The sequence below is a fragment of the Hyposmocoma kahamanoa genome, unplaced genomic scaffold, assembly GCF_003589595.1.
Source record: "Hyposmocoma kahamanoa isolate Upper Pololo Valley unplaced genomic scaffold, ASM358959v1 99879, whole genome shotgun sequence".
NCBI lineage: Eukaryota > Metazoa > Arthropoda > Insecta > Lepidoptera > Cosmopterigidae > Hyposmocoma > Hyposmocoma kahamanoa.
The window spans coordinates 7,894,593-7,916,214 of NW_020656077.1; the positions used below are offsets into that span (position 1 = coordinate 7,894,593).

General features: G+C 34.9%; 1 protein-coding gene across 2 annotated transcripts in view; it reads left to right on the forward strand.

The window, feature by feature from the left end:
* The window catches only part of LOC113239341 (protein FAM160B1-like), a 27,979-nt gene extending 6,605 nt beyond the window's left edge, over positions 1–21,374 (forward strand). The window contains exons 6-13 of one of the 2 annotated variants that reach the window (XM_026476289.1): positions 892–997; positions 3,000–3,162; positions 7,004–7,125; positions 8,530–8,684; positions 9,993–10,121; positions 16,154–16,244; positions 18,956–19,524; positions 20,971–21,374. In XM_026476289.1, coding sequence (XP_026332074.1) covers positions 892–997; positions 3,000–3,162; positions 7,004–7,125; positions 8,530–8,684; positions 9,993–10,121; positions 16,154–16,244; positions 18,956–19,524; positions 20,971–21,082 — 1,447 coding nt within the window. In that variant the 3' untranslated portion in view covers positions 21,083–21,374. Of the gene's footprint in view, positions 1–891; positions 998–2,999; positions 3,163–7,003; positions 7,126–8,529; positions 8,685–9,992; positions 10,122–12,231; positions 12,485–16,153; positions 16,245–18,955; positions 19,525–20,970 lie in introns of those variants that run through there. The other variant, XM_026476290.1, reaches the window with a different exon arrangement.
* The last annotated feature ends 248 nt before the right edge of the window (positions 21,375–21,622 follow it).

The following is a 21,622-nucleotide window of genomic DNA, read 5'->3' on the forward strand; positions in this document are numbered from 1 at the left end:
ATTAGATGGCAGCAATGTATAGATAATAATGGCAACTATTTTGATTATTAAATTTGTTAAAAATTTAAAAAATAAACAATTTAGATTTTCAGTACAAATCGGCAATTTCATACTTTAACCCCTATTATTTTAAAACAACCGCGAAAACCTAAAACGTGGCCCCCCTGAAAAATTTTTCGCAATAGCGATTTCGCCTTCTACAAATATGCTATTGTTCACGCGTGTTATAATTCTCTATATCTTGGAAATGAAACAATTTTTCCGGATTTAGATCGCGTATATTTGTTTTTAAAACAAACCAACGTTTCGGGTCCTTTACAGGTCCCATGGTCACGGTTGACTGATTTAAATCTGGAAAAGTAGTTTCATTTCCTATGTGTAACAATCGGGAAAACCTAAAATCTCTATATCTTGTTATAAAATTAAATTTAAAATAAGTAATAATAAGAAATTTAAATTTCTTTAAGCATAAGAAGCCCTTCACATGTCAGCGAGAAGGGATATATTTATATTTATATATATTTTTTTACAACATTATGTGACGGGACGAACAAGGCGTGCGCCTGATGGTAAGCCTATCCATAGCATTTACAGTGCCACTCAGAGCTTTATATTGCAAAGATCTGAAGGGCACTACCACTGCGCCCGTCACCCTGAGACATAAGTTGACAAGTCCAATGTGCCTGTAATTTAACCAGCACCCTTACCCTTCAAAACCGGAACACAGTAATGCTGACATTACTGCTTGGTGGCAGAAATAGGTACTTCCCTGGATGAACCCTTTCACAAGGAGCTCTACTGCTACTCACTTAGGCATAAGGTTATAATTGTTACTAACACGATATGGAGACATTCTGAAGTAATCAATTATTATTATTATTATTATTACAGGTACGTGGCTCAAGATTTCGGTGACAAATCGTACAGCAAATTCCACGGCTACAGAGAACTAACCAGTTTCTTTTCATGGTTGGACTATTGCGATACGTTAATGAAGGTAAGATTTTACTTGTTCTGTGCCACTGTAACACTGTAGTATAGTATATTTTTGTTGAATTCATTTTGACTTGATAAACCACCTTAGGGAGTATTAGTGCTCTTTAACTTTAAGTCACGGCTTTCTAATTAGACCTCTGCTCTGGTCTTTTTGCTAGTTTACGTGCTGTCAATCTCTGCTAACCTCTACCATGAGTTTATAGTGATCGCGTAGAATGCTTCTTCACAGTCACAAATTGTACATTGTGTATTTTAATATATAAGAAAAATTTTGAAGCTGCAACTGTCTGATAATAGCTTTTAAAAACGTTTTTGTTTCACAATAATTTGAAGCCTCGTAACCAATAAATTTAGTATATCAACCGGAGTCTTATTTTAGAAGCGTACACATTGGCCACACACATTGGTACACACTTGCACCTATGTGATTGCACGTGTTAGAAGATCCCGGAGTTATTACTAAAGTACTAAACTCTATTATAAAGGGAAGTCAATTATCTAAAGAATTCAAAAGCAGAGTTATAGTAAACCAAGTTTTATTTTAATATAGGGTAAAACAAAATGTCAATTAACAGTATAACAGTAAACCTAAGTAATTAAAACCAGAATCACTACCAGAAACATAATTCAGTTTTAATCAATTATGCCAGCATGAAACTAACAAAAAAAAAATGTTACAAGTGATTTAAAAATAACAGGATAGGCAAATGAAACTAATAGCACTATTCCTTCAACTCAAGGATTAGTTTTAAGCACTGACATGTTTTAAGGTGCTAGTTAATACAAAATTATAGCAAAATGCTAAAAAAAACTAATTAAAATGGACGAGTGAAAACAATAAGTATTTATAACGGATTTCATACGTTTAGGTACTGAATCTATACCAAAGCCTAGGGACATTGGTCCTATTTACACAACACAATTACACAGTAGCAAAGCAGTAAAACTAGTTACAAAAAAGGTACTTAACTTTTCCTGGTTCAGGGTTCGGCACTTTTTATAATGAGCCACCCCAGCCTTACATTCCTTTTTATACCCTTCAAAACCCCCTTTGAAAATTTACTCATACACACACTATTTTGGCCAATCACAAAACAGTAGTCGTTTACATTTGTACCGTGCTGAAGATAATTAAAACGTTTACCTAATAAGTTGTTAAAACATATTTAAAGAATTGTAACTATTATATAAACCTCGTAAATGTTTTAATTTAGCAAATATCATCAATTTTATGTACCAAAATATCAGCCAATCACAGAGCAGTATTGTTTGACTCACTTGGTTGAACATTAATTTAAAATGTTATACATTACAAAGTTGTAAAGATAATCTTCGTGAATACTATATTTAGTATAATAATTATACAAGATTCGCAGTCGTCTAGTTTAGCTAATTATCATTAATTTTAGAAACCATAACATAATAGTCCATAAAAAGTTGAACGAAAACGGAACTTTTCAAAATGCAATTGTGTAATTGTTATAGGCAAATTGTGATGTATTATTTCAAACAGTCAATTAAAATTCAAATAAGAATTATGAAACCATAATAATGAACTGATATTATGTATTTTATAAAATTAATGTTTTACAAAATCTGTTGCAAAGCAGACTGATTTACAGAGACATCTATATTTTTTACGAGGAACCAAGTGCCAACTTATAGATAAATTTTACGCAGAATTTGTAGATCGCGTTAATTAATGCCAAAATAAAAATGCTATCAAATGCCAAAATAAAAATGCTATCAAATGCTATCACACGCACTCTAACTTGACTATAATAGCCCCGGTGTTTTATTTGGGGCATTACAGTCAAGTTAGCTTGCTATGCCATCATACTATTTACGTGCAAGTGTGATGAAAAATATTATACATTTCACGGGGAATTTCGAACCTCGACTCCGAAAGCCCTTAGTCTTCGACTTCGGGCTTCTAATAGAGTCTCGTTCGTAATTTCTTATTTACCGCCGTTAACACAATGTACTACTTATTGTCATAACAGGAGTGTCATCCGACGATAGCGGCGCACCTGTCCCGCACATTTCGACAGAGCTTCCTGGAGAGCGCGGCAGAGACCGGACTGACGGACGCCCACCACGCTGCTGTCGTCACGGCCGTGCTTACCAAGTGCCTCAAGGTCGTCGACTCGCCGGACCTCATCAACGGTACTTTGAACACTGATTACTAGTGATCAGAATTGAGGGAAGTTAATTTAGCTAAACTGAAGGATAACGTGGACATATTCACCCACAAATCTCGGGACTTTTCGGCACTGATTGTATTTGAAATTTGAGTATATTGGTGACAAATTATCGTTTCCTTTTAAAAGAGAGAGATACAACCACCAATGGCTTTGGTTGATTTCGCATAACGAACGTGAGGTGTGAAAACAAGGTTCCTAAATATTTTCGCGATGGAAAAAAAACACAAACTTACCTCAAAATTTTACAAGAAAACCACTATATACTTATGATTTTTTAATGTCAACCGAACTAAACAGAACACGTATACTTTATACTACATGCACTTTTCAAATGGCATTCATTTCATTAATAATAAAAAAATAATTCTGAAATAAGTGTTTTGAATATGAATTCGAACTGGGGTAGTATCGAGTCTTAATTAATGTTACAAATTATTGTCTCAAAACAGAATGTTGTAGTTTTGTTTCTATAGATACTTACTTATTTAAATACTTTAGCCATTTAAAAAATAAACATGAGACAACCCTGTATATTGAAATGTTTAGACAATAAACAGTAAACAGAAATGTTGGGTGCGTTAACTTAATTCACCTGAATTAATTCACCTAGGTGCATTAAGTACACTTTTAGTAAACTTAAATCATCTGGGTGCATTAGACAAACAGAAAAGTAAACTGTATTCACCACGATATTTGAGGACGTCAGGATTCTACTCGTTACATGGTGCAGATACGGTAACGAAAAACTTCGTGATGAAACCTACATGTCGAAGAAGGTTCACAATGCAGTCCCCAACCCGCATGGACTAGCATGGCAAGCTATGGCCTAAACCCTCGCATGAGAAGAGACTACTCAGCACTGGGCCATACAAATAGGTTGATGAGTGTTTTTGATTTAAGTTTTCTAAAAGTGTACTTAATGCATCTAGGTGAACTAATTCAGGTGAATTAAGTTAACGCATCCGAAATTGTATACGCATTGATAACGAAATGGGTATGTCCATATTAAGAAAACGTTCGTGCTTCAGGTAAATTAACTACCTCAATTTCGATAATTACTAACTATACAAATCTTGTTCTTCTTATCGTATCGACATACGCTATTATTATCGCCACACTGCCCACGTCACTACTAACCGCCTTGCTTTTGTTTTGCCAATCGGTATAAGGTAGTCTCGAATTGTTGCCCAGGGAGAGCCAGACGTTATTTTGTTATTTACACATTTATTTCAGGCCACATGACATATTACATGAATATATATATATATATATATATATATATATATTATATATATATACCTTAAGGACTAACATACATACAATATAATATGACAAACTAAACAACTAATCTGCACGTATTCCACTTGTCGGCGACGTGTGGCGCAATCTGGTGTCAGGTAACCGGCCGCGGAATCGCCGATTCGACGCCTCCTACGTAAAGTATCGTATGTCGAAATTGCCAAGTTTACAGGGGAGTGTTTTAAAGTTCTCCTTTTCATTCCGCAAGGCTTGTTACTCACCTAGAGTGATCATCTAATAGATCTTATAACCGATATTTAGGATTTTATGATACTCAACATGTGTAACGAGATTTGCCGAATAAAAGTGAGAAATCTAAAGTCACGTGTTATGCTTATTTCAGTGAATTCAGAACTTTAAAAGGCTCCCCGGTAAACTTGGCCATTTTGACATACGATACTTTACGTGGGAGGGGTCGATATATGACACCCTTCAGCCAAAACTCTTCCTTCATGAAGGCCGACAGATGTTCTGTCGGCACTCTCACCACAATAGAATTAAAATTTACGTTGTGGCGGGACTCCAACCGCTAGACCCTCAGGGTGTATTTGGCTTTTAGTCTGATGTGCTCCACTGTCTCCTCAGTCTACGTGGAAGTAATGTAGTCGCGACAAAAAAAAAAAAAAGGGTACTGCAGCGTCGTCGGTGTTGTAAACCGCTAATGTGCCGTGACCAGGATCACGGCAATAAAATAGGATACTTTGGTCCACATAAATTAATTCCTTAAGTAAAGTCAAAAGAAGAAGGTTGTAACAAGAAATGGATAAATAAACAGCTACAATGCTACAAAACACTCCCTACTTAAGCACTAAAAACGCGAGACAGATTTAACCCGAAAGGGCCGAGTTATACAATATTACTAGGTTAGATTAGCATTACAATCGGCATATGGTTTAGATTGAGAACTGGTAAAAGAGTCAAAATCAGATTTTAGAGATTGAGCAGTGAGTGGCGACGGAGCGAAACAAAATTAGAATGGCGAGGCAAAGGAATTAAAGAAAGATTCAAAATTTGAAAAACGTGATTTTTTACCACCTTCTCTGATTCCTTGGTGGGATGACGATGGAAGGCGTCACATCGTCACAGGCTGCTTGTGAAATTATAGGGACATGGGACTTGGTAACATATGTCTCAGTGTGACGGGTACAGTGGCAGTGCCCCTAAGGCAGTGCGATTAAAAACTCTTGAGTGGTTGTGGACAGGCGTGTCAGTTCCCACCAGGCGCAAGACTTCTTCGTCCCGTCACTTGACATTCGGCATCAATGAAAAACACACATTTTAGTTCTGCAGTTTTGAATTGACGTAAAATAAAAATTTAATTTTAATAATAAAATAGGAAGTTTAATTTTTGTTTACCAAAATCGTTTGGGATTTGAGCTAATTAATAATCAGAAATGTGTAATTTTAAGTGCACGCTGAATTGTCAGAAACTTCGTTTTCTTAGAAGATGACGAATAGACGAAAAAAACAGATACACACCATACTTCATGAGTTTTGGCCTTAAATATTGTTAAAATCAGTCAACTGGCTGATAAAAGAAAAACATACTTAATAATAATAATATATTAGTTGAATTTTATCTTTACAAAAATCCTTGTAACTTGCACAATATCAGAAATTCAAATACAATGCGAAGAGAAAACATCATAAGATCGTCGCTAATATTTTAAACAATAATATATAAAACAAAGTAATATTCACTAAACAAATACGACGTCCAATAAAAATTAAATGACAATTACTTTGAAAGATATTTCTCTCTAATAATTATTAATTTTTAAAATAAAAAAACATATTTCAAAAGTTCGTGGAATTACATATACCGGAAACGGCGCGAAACCGGATTCATCCCCTAGTTTGCCATCATTAGAGGTGGAATATTTTCTTGAAATTTAAATGGGACCAATACTGGAGTATCCTCTTTCTAACAAAAAAAGAATCCTCCAAATCGGTTCACAAATGCTGTAGAAACACACATAAAGAAAAGCAGCCTAATTGAGAACCGCCTCCTTTTTTGAAGCCGGTTAAAAATTCATTATCCAATAAAATAAGTAAAGCATTTCGTAGTTTAATTTTTAGCGGTTTATTAACAAGGGCCCAAGAAAACCACAAATTGGTTTTGTATAAGTCCAAGCAGGAGCGATTCGCGCGACATCATTGTCGCTCTTATTTCATGGACATAAGGCTATTTCTGGCGTAAGACGATGCTTTGTAAGCGTGATAACCAATGGTCGGAAAAAGGTGTTCCAAATATTAAAACCACCAGATTCATTACTTTTTTCGAATTCCGAATTTCCGGAAATGGAATCTAGGAAGTGAAAGTTGGATTTTAAAGTAATTCTAGTGGTGTCATGCAATAAAATACAATAGGTAACCGAGTTTTCGTTGAAGAATGAGATAGATGAGTAGTTTTGTACGTAAGGAGTGCCTTATAACTATATTGATGCATGTATCTAAGTGTGTGATAACTCCATTTGGTGCTAAAATGTTTTTTTCTGTGGCAGAGTTTTCCAACTGGCTGGTTGGTGAGGGTGAGGTGGCGGAGTGGCCGTTGTTACATACGCTCATCTCCAACTGCCTCACCGATAACTACGAGCTCTCCTTGGAGACCTTGCGGTTTTTCGAGGTATATGGTACCAAAATACACACATCAAAAGTGTCTAGGGCTCAAGGTACTATGGTTTAAGACATTTATTTCTCAAAACAGAATACAAACATTCACTGACAATGAGAAATACTAGACAAATAAGCTTACTATAACGAAGGAGCGTCGGATACATTACATACGTATATAAGAACAAATTCGCGTTTTTACAATGCTGTTGCTTAGACTTACAATTTATGTTTTGAAATAACCATGCTAGACATACTTTCACATACATATGGATACACAGTTGTTATCAGAGTTACGATTGAAAGCGTATATTGCCTATGGTGGTGAATTATATTTTATAATTTGTTGTCTTTTTGAATATTTGATTACCCTGTGTTTGAGGTTTCACCACTATGATATTCAATTGTTTTTTGTAAAATTCCTTAGACACTTAAACACTCAGAAAAAAAAATCACTTCATACACTGGAATCAATGTCTCCCGGCAAACTGTGACAGACGCTATGCCAACTAAGCAGTGGCCCTCACGAAATTTCCCATAGCATACCGTCTGCCACGGTTTGCCGAGAGACGCTGGTTCGAGTAAAAAAAACAAATTCTAGGTGTTCGATCTTTGTTTAATAATTATAATACCCTGTTAAAGTAAAATAAAAATATCATTATATTTTTGTTTGTTAAATTATCAAACTGACGAACAAAATCCTTGATGTTGAAAAAAATTTAGTAAAAAGGACTTGATTTTTCAGTCATTGACAAAAACATGCTTGATTCCTAAACACTTTTGATGTGTACTGTGCGTGCAGGATGAGAAAGTCCCAGGTTCGTTTCCCGGTAGGATCAAATTGGGGAATGTACTTTTCTAAATTAGTTCTGGGTGAATCCGTTGCTATGGTACTCAATAGTACAGGGAATTCCCGTTAGTTTGAGACGAGGTAATCTGTGTGGTTGTCTGCAATTATACTCACTCAGTTTTAGCGTCCACGTTTTAGGGGACAACCCTGTGATAATAGAAAATTCAAATCAATTAATGGAAAAAAATGACAGTCGATTATTTTTTTATTTGAAAGTCCTCTCCGCTCCACTTAGACTGCTTCCACTGATGCGGAGTGGAGATTTCGAGCACTATGATTGGCCAATACACGATCCGCTTCACTCCACTCCGCCCGGCTCCGCATCAGTGGAAACGCACCCTAAGGGTGCTGGTGAAATTACAGCCACACACTTTTCAACTTGAGTCTCGGAGCTACGGGCTTAGTGGCAGTGCCTTTCAGATCTTTGCAATTTAAAGCTCTGAGTGGCACTGCAACTGTCATGAACAGGCGTGTCGCATACCACCAGCAACATGATTTGTTTGTTCAGTCACTTGGTCTCATAATTTTTGACAACGTACTTCATGTGCCTCTATGTTAAAATTACAGACGATAATAGAAAAAGGCACGGAGCACAGCATCCACAGACTGGTGCTGTCTCGAGTCTGCTCGCGAGGTTACTTCGCGCCCCAGCCGCCGCTCGACGACGACGAAAGGGACAGACTGAACGACATTCCGCTTTGGAGAGAGAGGGAAAGAAACAGGTCAGATGTTATGCTCATAATTACATTCACCCAAAATTATAAGTTCATCACTGTTTTAGGTTACAAGTCTATGCAAATTAAATCCTTCATTGCTTTTGATGTATCAAGTCATATACATCCTACTACTCTTTGAATTATTAAATGTATTATTTAACGAGCAATGTTAGTGAATACCTCGCATGTGATTTGTATGTAATTTTTGAGGACGAAGATAAAAATGTAGTGTAAAATGTAGTAAACGCAATAATGTTTGTAGTTAGCATTTTAATTACTTAAATTATACCTCTTTCAGATACTATATTACTTTAATAATATATTTAAGCAAGATGTTTATAAGTTTTTCTTGAACAAAAATTAGTAAAAACGTTTTTACTCTAAGGCGACGATATACTTCTATAATAAAATTCCGATTGATATCCAAAATTTGCTATTCACGAGGCTTAAAACTATAAGTGAAACAAAAACTTTATATTAAAGAAAGGTTATTTTAGTAGCAGTAGAGCCTTGTGAAAGAGTTATCAAAAAAAAAAGTTCATATATGGAAGTATTGGCACCTTATCTATTTCTGCCGCCAATCAGTAATGTAAGCATTACTGCGTTCCGGTTTGGAAAAAATGAGGATACACACTGATTACTATATGGTGTCACAACACGGTTCCTAAAAATTTTCACTATAGAATAAAACACAAACTTACCTGGAAATTTTAAGAAAACCGCTGTATTCAACGGGTACTTTAAATATAGCAATGATATTTTTTTTACATCAACTGAACTAAATAGAACCCTCTATTGCCAGTGGTTCAATTGTCCAGTTCAGTTGACTGAACTGATGAAATTTTCCTCATTTTAAGCTTGTTTTATTTTCAACTGTGCAAACAAGAAAGAAATTCTTTATAGTTCAATCAACTAACTGGTCTGGACAACAGAACTAGTGTAGAGATAGGGTGGACAACTGAACTAGTGGGAACAGAGGAAATAAAAAAATCCCTACCAAACCAGGGGTAAAAGCTTGTTTTATTTTCAACTAAACAAACAAGAAAATAAATCTCATTAGTTCAGTCAACTGAACTGGGTAACTGAACTAGTGGGAATAGAGGAATAGAACGCGTATACATTTTTCAAATGGCTATAAAACCGTTCGTAAAAAAAAAATTCTGAAATAAAGCCCTGCAGCTCGAACCAAGCAAAATGAACCGTATTAATACGGGAAAAAAAATATTTCGATCTGAGGTAGTATAGACTTAATCTATATGACGATTTAAAGTGTAATTTGCTTGATTATGGAATGAAGATTCTTTGACTTTGCAGGGAAGCTATGAAGCAGTTGCAGCATGAGGACCACGTGAACGAACAGATCACCGATATCTTGTCACAGGAGGGGCTCGACCCAAAGGAGCACTCGGACAACGCCGAGAACATCCACAGGGTCATTAACAGGTAAATAACGCACCCCTATAATAAAGTGGCAGTAGTACCATAGAACTCCTTGTGAAAGAATTCGTCCAGGGAAGTGCTGCCGCCTTACCTATTTCTGCCACCAAGTTCTGGTTTAGAAGGGTAAAGGTGCTGGTGTAATTACAGGCACATGGGACTTGTCAACTTATGTCTCAGGGTGATGGACGCAGTGGGAGTGCCCCTTAGATCTTCGCGATTTAAAGCTCTGAGTGGCACTGCAACTGTTATGAACAGGCGTCTATCTTACCATCAGGCGCACGACTTGTTAGTGACTTGTTAGTCCCGTCACTATCAAGTGAAGTTTATAAAAAAATGTTAGGAATAATATATAGAATTACGATATATTTAATGTCGAAATAATATAGGAAGAATAATCTGCCAACCCTTAACTAAAACGCGGCGAAGTGAAAATATATTTTTTTGAAATATCATAAAAATCGTAACCCAATTTTAGAATATTGAAATTGTTTTATGATATTATTTTCAGCTATGCATCGTTAGGGTAATTTTGTAAAAACCATTTATCACTTAGCCGTATTTTAACTCGTGGACGGCAGTAATAGTTGACAGTTGCGAAGTGCGCCACTCGTAGTGCGGTGACAAACGATACATAAGTTGCAGTGGCTTGTGCCACGATTTTTTAAATCTTATTTTGTCTATTTCCGCAAAATTAGTTTTCGAATTGTGTTTAATTATATACAAACAAGTTTTTTTTTTTTCATTTTATTTATATTTAGGCAGGCATTGACTTACAAATAAATGGACGACGGGTCTAATACAAAAACCACGAAAAAAATGTCCCAAGTCAACCTATTTAAACGTAGAGACATGTCAAGGAATATGACAAATCTAAAACGTTGAATTTAAATTGTAATGCCATCGCAGTACTGTCTAATTTTGCTTGCTTCGCTGTCAGTCGAACAAACGAAGACTAAAGCGTGAATGACGCTCTGTATACGATTTTAACGCCCTATAAGTTCGGACACTTTTTAGCGCGGACCCGATGTCCATATAATTGTAAGTCAATGTAGGCAGGTGATAAATAAAATGCCACGTTTCAACTCCCCAATGAGTGATATCATACAGGACGATATATCGCACTTGAAACCAAAAACTGCCGAAACTCAAAACTTGGTGGAATTGAGATTGATGGATCGTACTGGGAATAATACATTTATAAATCGTATTTTCCTGATTCCACAATTTTGAGCCACGACAGGAATTGATCTGTCGTTTTAATCTTATCGAAACGACGAATCGATAGTGCATATTAAGTCGTTAACAAATCACACGATTATGACGATTGATCAAAACGAAGAATTGTCGGTATATGGGCACCTAAGCCTCAACACTACTGCGCCTTATCCAATTAGAGGTGTCCCAATATGAAAATTATAGTCCGTTTCAATCCATTATACAAAAAAAACAAGTCACTGACCCGTCCGTAGACAGTTTAGTGATGGTCCATTGTTCTGCCATGCCAAATACAGATCAATTAATTAATTGCATGAATCGATTTGTTTAATTGAAGCAGTTCTTTTTCAAATATTCGTTCAAATTCTTATGTTTAGCTACTGGATAGATTGTAATTGAAATATTCCATTTGTTTTCGTATAGCACTACGAAGCCATAGATTACATACTTCTGCATTTTAAAAATAACTTCTCTTTTGGACTAACATTTTTCAAATACGACTTGAAGTTGTTATTCAATGAATATTGTTGGAAACAATGATTAGATATCAAGTCGAAATCTTGGAAATATACGTGAAAGGGTTTTTTTGTGACGATGTGACCTCCTTACACCGTCGCTTATCACCCTTTCTACGGTTCCTGACCACTCGTTTTTAGATTGATAGTTTGCACTCTTGAAATGAAATTACTAATTAAAAATTAATCTTAATTGTACATTCAAGTCTAGTAATCTGAAATACTAAATTGTCCACTTGCTCGAATAATATGGGTACCTGAAAGCCGCAATTATGGATTTGCTTGGTATCTGAACGAAATTTAAAAAAAGACTTCATTCTCATTACATTTACAATATACTTACCGCTTGCTCAGCTCTTCTAATTCGCTTACTCACATTTTAGGCTAGAGCAACTCAAATCGCGCATAGAAGAGATTATGGCCGAGGAAATGTCACTCAAACACGCCGACTCGCCACCGCAATAACTTCCATAATCTAAGCTCAGTGTTTGTCTTTTAAGTACTCTGACATCCAGCTCGTATGAAATATAATTTAATTTTAACTTTAGCTTCTATCTAGGGACATTGCAAAGGGTATCTAACATTAATTCTATTAAATTTATTCATTAGGATTTCTTTTCGGATATTTGGTTTTTCAACCTACTAACACTTTGAGCCCTTTACAGGCGCATGGTCACGGCTGCTGACCTGTAATGAACTCGAAGTCTCTTTGTAAAAACAAAATACACGCGATCCGAAAAAATAGTTTAATTTCATTTGACGACCTGACGGTTTGCACTGTGGAGGTCTCGGGTTCGATTCCCGGTAGAATCAAATTGGGATATATAATTTTTCTAAAGTGGTTCTGATCTGGGTGTTCTGAGAAGTGCCCCAGAGTGAATTCCGTGATTCTGATAATCACAGGGGAAATTTCCTGAGAACATGCAATTAGTATGGTTGTAACATTGTTATTATTTTCAACATGTAACAACCGCGAAAACGTAAAGACTGGATATTTGCAATTTAACTAAATTTTGTCATGCTAATTAACTATATCCGCGGTAAAAGGGACTATGAGACACTTAGGTTGGTAATGCATTATACCTATAGTATGAATAATAATTAAATTTCCAATATGTAAACAAAGTAATATCACTGCCAAAGTTTGAATGCAGGTGTTGTATGCCCCATCCAACCATTTATTATACTTTTGCCATAAGCGTGCCCATGAAGTTCCATAGTTATTGACAAGCAGTCATAGATAAAAAAATGCAATACTTCATGGACTCTGTTTTTTCTTTACTATAGTGATGCGACGTGCTCTTTAGCTCCGATTTCGATATTTATCAAGCTGACAGATTGTGGAACTATGATTATTCAAGTTGACATTTCCGTTATATATGTTTTGGTGTCTGTCTAATAAATTCTAATGCTTTACTGTTCCGCCGACGGCACGTTACCCCATTTCGTAATATCTAATATAATGTTGAAAATGTTAATGTAAATGGATTCAAACTTTTTTTACTTTATAAACTATTGTTATTCAACGAATTCAAATTACGATTAATAAATAAAATCGATTGTTGTAAGAAATCGAATCGGTAACGCATTAGGACGTCACTAATTGATTAGTAGTCGAGCTGTCAAAAGTAAAATAAATTGTTGTACGGACTATAAACATTGTATTTTTAACGAAATCGTAACTTAATATCTGTAACAAAATATTAACAATAAACAAAAGCTTTAACAATAACCCACAATAATATAACAATCGCACTACGAAGATAAAAAAAACATTCGAGTTTGAGAAACGAATGACAACTTTGACACGACAAAATGGCGACACAAATGTTCTTGTTCCCGATTATGTTACCAGTCTCATAAAATTATTTACGGTCTTATACATAACCTTTTATTATAATTATTGTTTTAAACGAAATTATGTAAAATATATATTATATTGCAAAATGTTCTAAATTCTATCAGATTACAGCTTGAAATGAGTTCTAAACGTTTATTGTCGTCAAAAATAAAAAACTACCATTTCAAATGCATTTTTCTGCTCGGTTATCTTCTTTGTTTACATTTTGGACATAATATAGACAGTACAATTTGTGGATAGTATTAGGTCTATCAAATAACAGATCCAGTCCAACGGTTTTCACAAAATTTACTTAAATTTTAATTATGTTGAATTCGCAAATTCTCAAATTTCACTACTTAGGTATAACTAATTTTCAACCAGTGTTTTATTACTATAATTTAATATTGTTTTACTAGGTAATTTTCACGTTATTTTTCTCCGCCAAATTTCAGTGGCTGTTTTTATTATTTAAGTATTCGATTCATCGTGAAATATTAAATAATATTCCAGATATAGTTGAAGAAATATTTGTTTGCACTAATGAATGTTATCTCTTAGAACGGCTTGTCCTTTCTACTTTCTATTACAATAAGTTAATAAAACCATTAACAATATTTCTTGCTCTTCTTTTACTTAAAGCGTACACGAATTTAACGATCTCGGTCCAGTCACGTGTGCGCTAAATGCTTTTTCTGATTTCTAGTTTACAAATATTTCGTTACTTAACAGGTAGTTTTTTTTAACAGTAGGTACCGTAAAATACCGAATGGCGACTCTATTCATACTGATTCAACAGAGTTAGTTCCATATAAAGATTATCAAGTTTAGAATTAAGTGCCAATAAAAGTGTTTAAACTAGTTGTTAGCACTATACAGATAGCACGTGCGTTAGCGAGACGGCTCACTCTTTTGTCCTACTGTATTCTAAAGATGAAGCGATTAAGCGACTCAGTGCAACTAAACTAAACTAAACTAAATCGATGCGGTACTTTCTCAATCACGTATCTTACGAACAGTGATTATTCACATGATGGCAATTTCTTATCAGTAGTGTTAATTTAGGTGCATTATTTTAAGAATAGATAATAGCCAGTGTGTAAATATGATGTGAAATAAGCCTGCAAATTTGTATTGCAATACGATTTTGTTGCACTTCAGCTGCTTTCTGCTTTGAGATACAAGTTTGAGAAAGTAAGACGACGAAATAATATTCTACGATATTTAAATTACAGTTATTGCCACCGAAATTAGGTAGATAAAGCTAACCTGAAAATTGTCCCTCATTCAATTGTATATGGCAAAGTTTCACCTTAGAATGCTTTTACGACCAAACTGTGCAAAATATTCCACGAAACGAAGAGACTTTAATATGAATGTAATTATCACTCGAGTTTTGATACTGGGTATTCCCCTCGCTGTATTTAAATAAGTAGTTAATAAGATAAAACATAAGTTACCTTATTACATCGAGTTGTAAAAATTGAGCTTTTGTACTTATATTATTTGAACTTGTAAATTGAATGTTGTTTCGACATTCACTGCAGAGTATATATTTTCCTACATATTAATAATACAAAGTCATTTCAAGAGATAGGAAGCTGAATTTTGCCGTAATGTAAACGTGCCATTGACACAAACCGAGAGTGCAATGACAGCGTGTGATACTTTTCCAGAGTATGTCTACTTTGATCGCGTGATCGGTTGGTAGTGGAAACTGATAACCTTCAATGTGTACTCTGATCGCGATGTCAGTTTCATATAGATGTATAATTTTTATTTTTGTCGCATCCGATCGCGCGATCTGAGTTTACTAAGACACAGATGCCGTTTTATTCCACTCTTTTCAAACATGACAAAACATTTGAGTTTGAAGTGGAAGTATAGTTATGTTCTTTTTCAAATGCCATACTTTTGTTGTTTAGAAAACGTAAATATCAGAATTATCTCGAGATGCATTAACAACGTGAGTATACACTTGTGTGGGTAGTACTATAATATATATATAATTATGTTATAGATATATTGCATGTGAGTTTAATCATTATACCAACTTTAATTCGATAGTTAAAATGAGTACAAGTCTGTTTGTAAACAAGAAACTGAGCAGTTGTCATTTTGCGAAAATAGGACATTTGCATGATCAGAGTGGAATAAAACGGCATGTGTCTTAGTCAACTGAGATCGCGCAATCGAATGCGACAAAAAACATTATGTAATAGATGAAACTGATATTGCGATACACATTAAAGGTTATCAGTTTCCAGTACGCGATCAGAGGATTTAAAATCAGAAAAGAAATCTCAATTTGGTGATACCTTATGTATTACGTGAACGTTGCACGTTTGTGATTTTAGATGATTTTTATTGTTAAGGTATTGTTTGTTTGTTGTAATTATATATGGGTTATTAAAGCGTTGTGATAAAATTTGCTGGTTTTATTTAGTCTGCCCTTTCTCTTACAGTTTTCTGCTGTTGCTGCCGCGCGCTATTCTTTCCGACCCGGTGGGCGCAGACTACGAACACTACATACATGACGCACATAGACATTATCAGGTACCTAGGAGCACGTGCCTATTTCAGCGAGCGATTCCTATTCCGCTTTCTTGGTGGTCATCCACAAGTAGCGCCGCACAGTCATGTGATAAAAAGTTTATTGGACGGGGACTTTTAGCAGCATATAAAACCCAACTGTAGTGACGCATCGCGCGTTTGTATCGGTGCAGTCGCGCGCTTGCATCGGTGCTCATAGACACCGTGTGTAACCGCTTTTATAACTTCTTTTTATATAAAAAAAACCCGACATCAAAAGTTTGTGGAATTACATCTGGATGCTGATAAGCACTAATGTCACAACCAACATGATCAAAATTTTGCAAAAATGGCATCTAAATATTTTCTCGTCGTTTATAATTAAATTTTCTAAAATTTACTTAATAAATGAAAACTTCTGCTGTTGTGCTTGATATTGTTGTTGTTGGGGAATTATAGTAAAAATCACGACAATTCGTCATTCCTAAGGTGACAACAGGAAAAGTTTTCATTTTACAAGTAAATTTTAAAACAAACTAAAAAAAACAACTGAAAAATCTTTTGGTGCTATTTTCGTAAAACTATGATCTTGTTGGTTGATACTTTATTGCATATCAGCATCCAACAATTTGCCGAGTTTATTTAAAATCGGTTAACACAAAGTGGGTGAAATCTAATGCGCCGGATTCATTCCCCAATTTGCCACCCTTAGAGGTGGAATATTTCCGTCAAATATTAATGGGAGCACAACTAAGGTACCCCCTTTCCACCAAAAAAAGAATAATTGAAATCGGTTCACAAACGTCGCATACAAAAAACGAGTTGAATACCTCCTTTTTTAAGCCGTTTAAAATAAAAACCAATCTGATGCCTGCAATAGTTTCAAAATGATCATCGATTTTGAGTTGGTCGGCGGACGCATACCACGGCTATGGTAGGCGGAGGGAAAATGCTTTAAATATTTTAGATAGGATATTCTGCTTCATGATTACATTATTTTATTTTTAAAACTAAGTAATACGGTATGTAGTAATAATGGCCGAGTGGAATCGAGTAACAAAGATCTGCAATAAGCAGAAAGACTCGTAAGGACTGTTGATTCGTTCCGTAGCTCAGTTGGGCTCTCCCAACTGAGCTACGGAACGTTTGGCACGGATTGATTAAAGGCGCTGGTTTGAATCGAAGAAATTTTTCTGAGTGTTCGATCTTTGTATTAATAATTAAAACAAAGTAGTGCAGTAATTTCACAAAAAAAAATAATATCGTAAAGACTTAAAAACTTGCTTGCCTAATCTGGAAGTTGAACCGAACAAACGTGAAATAACCTGGTCAGTTCATGCTCAAACTCACATAATGTTTATTTCATAAAGAGTATAATTGCAATGGCACCAAAAATCTATAATAAATTGCCATTACAGGTAAGGCAGAATGAAAATTTCGCGGAATTTAAACGCACATTATTTGAGTATTTAATTGAAAAAACATTTTATACATTAAAGGAATTTTGCTAACTAATTTCTCATTAATTAATTTATTATTGAGACGAACGTGACTGTATGACATTGATTTATTTACATTGATTATTATCTTAATTAAACATTGACTTACAAATAAATGGACGACGGGTCTAATACAAAAACCACGAAAAAAATGTCTCAAGTCAACCTATTTAAGCGTAGTGACATGTAAAGGAATATGGAAAAGCTAAAACGTTGAATTTAAATTGTAATGTCATCGCAGTACTGTCTCATTTTGCTTGCTTCGCTGTCAGTCGAACAAGCGAAGACTAAAGCGTGAATGACGCTCTGTATACGATTTTAACGCCCTATAAGTTCGGACACTTTTTAGCGCGGACCCGACGTCCATATAATTGTAAGTCAGTGCTGTTATTTTATTATTTGGAAGTATTGGACCAGTATAATTAATAATAATAGTATAATTCGTATGCCTTGATGGTAATCATAAAATAAATGTTATCATCTTTATTGTACCCATGATGACGAATAAAATGATTTGATTTTTATTTGATTTGATAAATGTGCAAATTATACTTGAAATCGCCACATGATTGAAGCTTTAGTTACCTTAAATGCAATTTATTTGTAATTTATCTGTAGATCAACTAATATAGATGGAACAGTTAATATATACACTTCCGGACACATAATTCGAGCCACCACGCGTTTGCAGTATTAAGTGTCATCAAACATGTTCAAACAATGTTTGATTGATCAAAAACTATTATGCAATTTTGAAACTAATATACTAAACGTCTCTTCCATAAGCCCGTGTTGGGAATTTGGATTTGCGAAATCGGGGGAAAACTTTCTTCGATGAATACACTATTCTTGGATTCTAGCCCTTAATGACAAAAATGCGAGGTGACTCGAATCATGCGTCCGGGAGTACATAATCAAAGGTAAAAAATATAGTTTATTTAAAAAAGTGCATATTTACAATAGATCAAATATATCTTTGAGGATTAAATAATCGTAATAATAATAATAATAATAATAATAATAATCCCATCCCATCCCATCGTCGGTCACATCGTCGCTTAACATCAGGTGAGATTGTGGCCAAGCGTGTGTCTATTATATATAAAAAAAAAATATTATCCCATAAAATAATTTCTTCATGAAGCAAAGTATGTATAATATTTCAAGTACTTTCCCACAATGTTCCATAGCCGTGGAAAGCCCTGTAATGAATGCCAAAACAACATGCGTTTTCAGTTGTGGTTGGATACGACATCATCTTTCAACTGGCCGTCGGAGCAATACAGCGACAACACCACCAGCTCTACGCACAGCTACGACAGTCGCCCAGAAGCCGACCTACACTTGGATGAAGTTTTTGAGTCGGCCAAAACGCCATCCGACGGTCAACGATGTTGCCCACAAAATGTCAAGGATGACAAATGTAACAACGAGTGCTTTTCCCAACGGCTCATAATCAGGAGTCGTGACACGACGTCGAGATCGGATGACGAAGAATTTGACGAAGGGCCGTTTTTGAAAATGCTCTTCAAGTTGCTAGCCAACATGCCTGGGCAGCCTTATCAGGTTAACTTACACCTGACGTCTATCATATCGAAGTTGGCGCTACTGCCACATCCTAATTTGCACGAATACCTCCTAAACCCGATGATGCCGACGGCAAAGAATACGCGGACTTTGTTCAAAATTCTCCAAGATGTGGCAAAACGGCTGACGATGGAGATACCAAGGCTGAGAAATTATAAGAAATTAATAGAAAACACAAGGCTGCAATTAATGAGCGAAGATCCCAGTTACGATGAAAGGTACGTTTTCCGTTTATTATCATTAAACCGTTTATACGTTCCACTGCTGGGAATCGGTCTCCTCTTAGCCGCTCACGCGATGCGCTCCTCCTACCGCAAAATGGCGGCTATTTGGTTTCGCAAAATAGAAAAGGATTCATTTTAAATACAAGTTTTTATAAATAAAAATTATTATTCTGCATTGCTAAATAAATACTTGCGAACCCGAATTCGAACTCACTGCCTTTGCTCGAGAGTCGGTAGGTCAAACTATTGGGCTACCACGGCTTATTTATTTATATCTGCAATAAATCGTAACGTCAAGGAATTCCGTAAACCCGCTACAAAAATAATAATGTACAACTGCTTAGTGCGAAGCATTCTCGAATATGGGTCAGTGATTTGGCGTCCTCAGTACGCGAACCACATGTTGAGAATCGAAAGGATCCAGAAAAGGTTTATGTGGCATTTGTCGTTTTCATCGGGTGTAGCGCAAAGAATACGTTCGTACGATAGCAGGTTAAAAATGTTTAAAATGGTTAACCTTAACAAACGTAGACACACATTAGATATGATTTTTCTATACAAAATTATCCGTTACAAAATAAATTGTTCTTCACTCTAAGGAGCCAATTCAAACTTAAAGTGCCGCATAGATATCCCCGTCATAGAATTAAAGCTCTCTTTTCGACGCCAATTCGCAGGACAGTAGCGGGTCGCAACTCGCCAGTACCTCGTCTATGCAGCTTGTATAACCATTTTATCGTTAATATCAATAATTTAGATATATTTCACGACTCTTTGGTTAAATTCCGTCGATCGATTACATCATCGTGACCTAATTTTCTTTAAACTTTCAAAAATTTTTTGTTTTTCTTTTAATAATATTGTTTACTATTTAAGTAAATACTTAAATACGAGTCTAGCCCTTCGCGGACTACTTTTTTGAATTCACTAATTTACTTGCACGTGGTGTTCATCTGTTAAAAATTGTGCAATTAGTATAAACCCTAGAATAGAAACCACTCATAATGTATTTGTTGTAACAATTGTTGATGAACCTTAATAAATAAATAAATAAATAAATAAAATTACAAAAATGGAAATCTCTTGTAAATTTTTTATTTATTTATTTATTTATTTAGCACACACATTAAAAAAATAAACAAAATTTTATAAGCCACAGTTTTTAAGCCAATTAAATGTATCCAAATCGCTCAATACATATTCAGATAAAAATAAAAACTTTAAAATAATAATAAATCCAAATTACTCATTAAGGTACTGAAATTTTATTGAAATTATTGGTAAATAAGATCGAATTAAATACTTGATTGCTGTAAATATGTCAACGCAATTCTATTTATTAAACATTTTATGAAAGATAAAAATAAAATTACATTGAAAAATAAAGTGTTAAGCTGTTAAAACATCTTAAAGCGACCGCACTTTCCTTTTTTTTTTCAGAGACGACCATAACCAGCTCGTTGAAAGTCTCATTGTCCTCGAGGAATTCTGCAAGGAATTAGCAGCCATTGCTTTCGTCAAATACCAGCATGCTGTACTTATGCACAGGTAGCTAAGGCATAAACCTGATACTGTGCCGGCGCATCCGCAAAAAATGATTATTAACATTATCGCGCATCGGCACTTCGTAGCGAATAATAAATTTTAGGTATTACACATGTATTGTTCGTTTTATGAGTTTAATTTTGTTAAATTGAGATTTATTACATATTTTATTATATTTTAATTGTTCATTGTTATTTTAAGACTGCAATTATAGTGAATGCAATTTACTGTTATTTTACAGCAAGTGTATTCGTGATGATCAGAGTTTTTTTAACACCAAAAATTAATGTTTAAAAATAGTTAATTCTTTAATGTATTCTTTGATTAGTTTTAAAGAAATGGATAGATTTAGTTAATGTTAGGTTTCACATACACAATATTTATATTTGGGCGTGTAAAAACCCAAATTCTACTCATTTGCACACGTGTACACTTACGTAGCATTTATGCAATAAATACCTTACGAAGTAACTACCATACACCAGATACAACCAATTCATGATAAGTAACGTGTCTGCTTGTTTTAACAGTGCCTTGGGTGACTTGT